This window comes from Eleutherodactylus coqui, chromosome 4, assembly GCF_035609145.1.
Source record: "Eleutherodactylus coqui strain aEleCoq1 chromosome 4, aEleCoq1.hap1, whole genome shotgun sequence".
NCBI classification, from domain to species: Eukaryota; Metazoa; Chordata; class Amphibia; order Anura; family Eleutherodactylidae; genus Eleutherodactylus; species Eleutherodactylus coqui.
In genome coordinates, this window is record NC_089840.1 from 3,038,958 (window position 1) to 3,045,879 (window position 6,922).

Consider the following 6,922-nt stretch of genomic DNA (forward strand, 5'->3'; position numbering starts at 1 on the left):
AGAGCTCTTCACCTAATATACAGTTCGATCTCAGGCAGACATTTAAATGATGAGAGTTGTGGTGATTAGATGGACGGTCTTGTCACCGGAGGCCCTAAAAGTGGTTCCCCCTTGGCCTATAAGAGGCTCTCGGAGCTCCTTGTGTGTGGTGACCTCTTCTTCCACTTGTAGAGCTTGTTGGCCAGTAGACGCCTCTACGGCGCAGAGGAGAGACTTCACCCCGTTACCAGAGTCTGGGTGGGTGCATTATTATAGGACCTTGCTCCAGCCAGCCAATCAGTAGCTTGTGGGCGTACACTGGGCGGATTCAGCCCATCACTAGGTCTCCACCCATACTTGTGGTGGAGACGAGGTACAGGAGTACCTAGGAGGTGTTGGGACCAGTGGATGGGGGCACACAAGGTGACCGGGGTCAGGACACCCCCTACAGACCACAGTAGAGAGGAGCGTCTGACCAGACTGTTAGGGGTGTTGGGACCAGTAGATAGGGTCACACATGGTGACCGGGCTCAGGACCCCCCAACAGGCCACCAATAGAGAGGACCGTCTGATTGTTCGACAAGCACCAGCAGCTCCAACTGTTCCGTTGTCTGCCATCCAGAGACAGGGGGCGTCATTGTTACACCCCTGTGTCTGTCAGAACCGTTTCCATGCGCTTGGCTGAAGGATATTTGGTTTCACAGCCCCCATTACATGTGCTGCATTTGACACCCTCCCACCGTCGCTGCTGTTTGCAGTGGTGTCGTGATGGAACCGGGTTGTCTTCAGCGATGAATCCAGGTTTAGTTTGGGCGCTGACAACGTCCATTTCTGTGTCTGGAGACTTCAGGGTGAGCAACTCAATCCTCTGCTGTGTAGCACCACACTGCCCTCTGCTGGTGTGGTGGTCTGGGGGGCATCACATACAACAGTCGGTCCCCCTAGTAGTGGTACGAGGGACAATGACAGCTCAGCGATATGTTCAGGACATCCTGCAGCCACATGTGTTCCTCTCATGGCGGCTTCCAAGAGGTGGAGGATAATGCCAAATTTATCACCTGTATAACATGTTGGGGAACATCTGGGACACCAACAATACCAGTCTGAGTTTACATGATCAAGAGGCTCCGTAACTGCAAATGTGAAGCGCTATGTGTCAGGGTATCGTACAGAACCTGTATACCTCCAGGCGGTACGACAGTTCTGCAGTAATGTGGCCTGGGGGTTGTAGTTCTGCAGTAATGTGGCCTGGGGGTTGTAGTTCTGCAGTAATGTGGCCTGGGGGTTGTAGTTCTGCAGTAATGTGCGCTGGGGGTTGTAGTTCTGCAGTAATGTGCGCTGGGGGTTGTAGTTCTGCAGTAATGTGGCCTGGGGGTTGTAGTTCTGCCATAATGTGGCCTGGGGGTTGTAGTTCTGCCGTAATGTGGCCTGGGGGTTGTAGTTCTGCCGTAATGTGGCCTGGGGGTTGTAGTTCTGCCGTAATGTGGGCTGGGGGTTGTAGTTCTGCCGTAATGTGGGCTGCGGGTTGTAGTTCTGCCGTAATGTGGGCTGGGGGTTGTAGTTCTGCCGTAATGTGGGCTGGGGGTTGTAGTTCTGCCGTAATGGGGGCTGGGGGTTGTAGTTCTGCCGTAATGGGGGCTGGGGGTTGTAGTTCTGCCGTAATGGGGGCTGGGGGTTGTAGTTCTGCCGTAATGGGGGCTGGGGGTTGTAGTTCTGCCGTAATGGGGGCTGGGGGTTGTAGTTCTGCCGTAATGGGGGCTGGGGGTTGTAGTTCTGCCGTAATGGGGGCTGGGGGTTGTAGTTCTGCCGTAATGGGGGCTGGGGGTTGTAGTTCTGCCGTAATGGGGGCTGGGGGTTGTAGTTCTGCCGTAATGGGGGCTGGGGGTTGTAGTTCTGCCCTAATGGGGGCTGGGGGTTGTAGTTCTGCCCTAATGGGGGCTGGGGGTTGTAGTTCTGCCGTAATGGGGGCTGGGGGTTGTAGTTCTGCCGTAATGGGGGCTGGGGGTTGTAGTTCTGCCGTAATGGGGGCTGGGGGTTGTAGCTCTCTAGTAATGTGGGCTTGGGGTTGTAGTTCTGCCCTAATGTGGGCTGGGGGTTGTAGTTCTGCCGTAATGGGGGCTGGGGGTTGTAGTTCTGCCGTAATGGGGGCTGGGGGTTGTAGTTCTGCCGTAATGGGGGCTGGGGGTTGTAGTTCTGCCCTAATGTGGGCTGGGGGTTGTAGTTCTGCCGTAATGGGGGCTGGGGGTTGTAGTTCTGTAGTAATGTGGGCTGGGGGTTGTAGTTCTGCAGTAATGTGGGCTGGGGGTTGTAGTCCTGCAGTAATGTGCGCTGGGGGTTGTAGCTCTGTAGTAATCTGGGCTGGGGGTTGTAGCTCTGTAGTAATGTGGGCTGGGGGTTGTAGCTCTGTAGTAATGTGGGCTGGGGGTTGTAGCCCTGCAGTAATGTGCGCTGGGGGTTGTAGCTCTGTAGTAATGTGGGCTGGGGGTTGTAGTTCTGCCTTAATGTGGGCTGGGGGTTGTAGTTCTGCCGTAATGTGGGCTGGGGGTTGTAGTTCTGCCGTAATGTGGGCTGGGGGTTGTAGTTCTGCCGTAATGTGGGCTGGGGGTTGTAGTTCTGCCGTAATGTGGGCTGGGGGTTGTAGTTCTGCAGTAATGGGGGCTGGGGGTTGTAGTTCTGCAGTAATGGGGGCTGGGGGTTGTAGTTCTGCAGTAATGGGGGCTGGGGGTTGTAGTTCTGCAGTAATGGGGGCTGGGGGTTGTAGTTCTGCAGTAATGGGGGCTGGGGGTTGTAGTTCTGCAGTAATGGGGGCTGGGGGTTGTAGTTCTGCCTTAATGGGGGCTGGTGGTTGTAGTTCTGCCTTAATGGGGGCTGGGGGTTGTAGTTCTGCCGTAATGGGGGCTGGGGGTTGTAGTTCTGCCGTAATGTGGGCTGGGGGTTGTAGTTCGGCAGTAATGTGCGTTGGGGGTTGTAGTTCTGCCGTAATGTGCGCTGGGGGTTGTAGTTCTGCCGTAATGTGCGCTGGGGGTTGTAGTTCTGCCGTAATGTGGGCTGGGGGTTGTAGTTCTGCCGTAATGGGGGCTGGGGGTTGTAGTTCTGCCGTAATGGGGGCTGGGGGTTGTAGTTCTGCCGTAATGGGGGCTGGGGGTTGTAGTTCTGCCGTAATGGGGGCTGGGGGTTGTAGTTCTGCTGTAATGTGGGCTGGGGGTTGTAGTTCTGCCCTAATGTGGGCTGGGGGTTGTAGTTCTGCCGTAATGGGGGCTGGGGGTTGTAGTTCTGTAGTAATGTGGGCTGGGGGTTGTAGTTCTGCAGTAATGTGGGCTGGGGGTTGTAGTCCTGCAGTAATGTGCGCTGGGGGTTGTAGCTCTGTAGTAATGTGGGCTGGGGGTTGTAGCTCTGTAGTAATGTGGGCTGGGGGTTGTAGTTCTGCCTTAATGTGGGCTGGGGGTTGTAGTTCTGCCGTAATGTGGGCTGGGGGTTGTAGTTCTGCCGTAATGTGGGCTGGGGGTTGTAGTTCTGCAGTAATGTGGGCTGGGGGTTGTAGTTCTGCAGTAATGTGGGCTGGGGGTTGTAGTTCTGCAGTAATGGGGGCTGGGGGTTGTAGTTCTGCAGTAATGGGGGCTGGGGGTTGTAGTTCTGCCTTAATGGGGGCTGGGGGTTGTAGTTCTGCAGTAATGGGGGCTGGGGGTTGTAGTTCTGCCTTAATGGGGGCTGGGGGTTGTAGTTCTGCCTTAATGGGGGCTGGGGGTTGTAGTTCTGCCGTAATGGGCGCTGGGGGTTGTAGTTCTGCCGTAATGGGCGCTGGGGGTTGTAGTTCTGCCGTAATGTGCGCTGGGGGTTGTAGTTCTGCCGTAATGTGCGCTGGGGGTTGTAGTTCTGCCGTAATGTGCGCTGGGGGTTGTAGTTCTGCCGTAATGTGCGCTGGGGGTTGTAGTTCTGCCGTAATGTGGGCTGGGGGTTGTAGTTCTGCCGTAATGTGGGCTGGGGGTTGTAGTTCTGCCGTAATGTGCGCTGGGGGTTGTAGTTCTGCCGTAATGTGCGCTGGGGGTTGTAGTTCTGCCGTAATGTGCGCTGGGGGTTGTAGTTCTGCCGTAATGTGCGCTGGGGGTGGTAGTTCGGCCGTAATGTGCGCTGGGGGTGGTAGTTCGGCCGTAATGTGGGCTGGGGGTTGTAGTTCTGCCGTAATGTGCGCTGGGGGTTGTAGTTCTGCCGTAATGTGCGCTGGGGGTTGTAGTTCTGCCGTAATGTGGGCTGGGGGTTGTAGTTCTGCCGTAATGTGGGCTGGGGGTTGTAGTTCTGCCGTAATGTGGGCTGGGGGTTGTAGTTCTGCCGTAATGTGGGCTGGGGGTTGTAGTTCTGCCGTAATGTGCGCTGGGGGTTGTAGTTCGGCAGTAATGTGCGCTGGGGGTTGTAGTTCTGTAGTCATGTGCGCTGGGGGTGGTAGTTCGGCAGTAATGTGCTCTGGGGGTGGTAGTTCGGCAGTAATGTGGGCTGGGGGTGGTAGTTCGGCAGTAATGTGCGCTGGGGGTTGTAGTCCTGCAGTAATGAGGGCTGGGGGTTGTAGTCCTGCAGTCGTGCTCCTACTATAGACGCCCCAACCCTGGATAAGCTGTTGGCATTGTCAGCAGCGCTGGCAGTGACCCAGGGTACAATTAAACCTGGTTAGTCAGCGCTAGGTGCACCCGGCTAGTAACGTCAGCAGCGCCGCCTCGGGTCCTGCTTGTGTCTGTTTGTTGCACCTAATAACCTGCAGATGTTGGCGGTCGCCTCTCCCTGATCGCTGCTGCTTCACATTTGCCAAAAAACATAAACTTGTTCTGTATCTGATGAATACACAGTGGTAGACAATATATCCAGTAACATGTGGTGTGCGAGTCTGGAGGTGCGCCGGGGTTCACTATGACATCACTGTGTGTATTATCCCTGTACTGTGACATCACTGTGTGTATTATCCCTGTACTGTGACATCACTGTGTGTATTATCCCTACACTGTGACATCACTGTGTGTATTATCCCTACACTGTGACATCACTGTGTATTACCCCTGTACTGTGACATCACTGTGTGTATTATCCCTGTACTGTGACATCACTGTGTGTATTATCCCTGTACTGTGACATCACTGTGTGTATTATCCCTGTACTGTGACATCACTGTGTGTATTATCTCTGTACTATGACATCACTGTGTGTATTATCTCTGTACTATGACATCACTGTGTGTATTATCCCTGTACTATGACATCACTGTGTGTATTATCCCTGTACTGTGACATCCTTGTGTGTATTATCCCTATACTGTGACATCCTTGTGTGTATTATCCCTGTACTGGGACATCACTGTGTATTACCCCTGTACTGTGACATCACTGTGTGTATTATCTCTGTGCTGTGACATCACTGTGTATTATCTCTGTACTATGACATCACTGTGTGTATTATCTCTGTACTATGACATCACTGTGTGTGTTATCCCTGCGCTGTGACATCACTGTGTGTGTTATCCCTGCGCTGTGACATCACTGTGTGTTATCCCTGCGCTGTGACATCACTGTGTGTGTTATCCCTGCGCTGTGACATCACTGTGTGTATTATCCCTGTGCTGTGACATCACTGTGTGTGTTATCCCTGCGCTGTGACATCACTGTGTGTGTTATCCCTGCGCTGTGACATCACTGTGTGTGTTATCCCTGCGCTGTGACATCACTGTGTGTGTTATCCCTGCGCTGTGACATCACTGTGTGTGTTATCCCTGCGCTGTGACATCACTGTGTGTGTTATCCCTGCGCTGTGACATCACTGTGTGTGTTATCCCTGCGCTGTGACATCACTGTGTATTATCCCTGCGCTGTGACATCATTGTGTGTATTATCCCTGTGCCGTGACATCGCTGTGTGTGTTATCCCTGTGCTGTGACATCACTGTGTGTATTATCCCTGTGCTGTGACATCACTGTGTGTATTATCCCTGTGCTGTGACATCATTGTGTGTATTATCCCTGTGCTGTGACATCATTGTGTGTATTATCCCTGTGCCGTGACATCGGTGTGTGTGTGTTATCCCTGCGCCGTGACATCGCTGTGTGTGTGTTATCCCTGCGCCGTGACATCGCTGTGTGTGTTATCCCTGCGCCGTGACATCGCTGTGTGTGTTATCCCTGCGCCGTGACATCACTGTGTGTGTTATCCCTGCGCCGTGACATCACTGTGTGTGTTATCCCTGCGCCGTGACATCACTGTGTGTGTTATCCCTGCGCTGTGACATCACTGTGTGTGTTATCCCTGTGCTGTGACATCACTGTGTGTAGTATCCCTGTGCTGTGACATCACTGTGTGTGTTATCCCTGCGCTGTGACATCACTTTATGACTCTTGGGTTGTGTATGAAGTGTAGAGGTTATATGGACATCCTAGAATTGATGTTTGGGGCGACTCAATGATAAGAAGGCACCAGTTCTGTAATCTGCATAGATATGAAGACTTCCTATGGATTTTGCCTTGGCCTAGAAATGGAAGTTGCTCAAAGCACTATTAATTGTAGTACAGATGTTGAACCTCTGAATGTAAACAAATACATGCTCATATTCACTGACAGCAAGCAGATATGTGGAAAAATACAATCTATGATGTCACTCCTTTCTCTATGAAGATAGACATGGCCCCGCCAGCGCTGCTTCTGTGAAGGACCAAAGTTTTCATAAAGCTGCAGTTCGTCATCCGATGATTAAACCTTATTGACATAAAGCCAGAATTCCTCTTGAAGTCCCCACGGAGGCCGAGGCAATAAACTGGCGTATAAGGAGGTTTCCCAATCAGCGGTGCACACTTGTCCAGCTCCAGGCTACAGCGGGAGGACTGCAAACATCCATCAAAGCCAGGAGTCACAGCTACGCTCACATGCGAGGTACATTGATGGAAGTCTACGAGAAGAGCGGAGTCACCATGTAC

General features: G+C 52.9%; 1 protein-coding gene across 1 annotated transcript; it reads right to left on the minus strand.

The window, feature by feature from the left end:
* Nucleotides 1–1,128: 1,128 nt before the first annotated feature.
* LOC136625019 (adhesive plaque matrix protein-like) lies at nt 1,129–6,691 on the minus strand. Its single transcript, XM_066598937.1, has 3 exons — nt 6,608–6,691; nt 2,807–4,392; nt 1,129–2,476 (listed from the first exon to the last, which is right to left on the minus strand). The coding sequence occupies exons 1-3, from the start codon at nt 6,689–6,691 to the stop codon at nt 1,129–1,131; spliced, it is 3,018 nt and encodes a 1,005-aa protein (XP_066455034.1).
* Between the last annotated feature and the right edge of the window lie 231 nt (nt 6,692–6,922).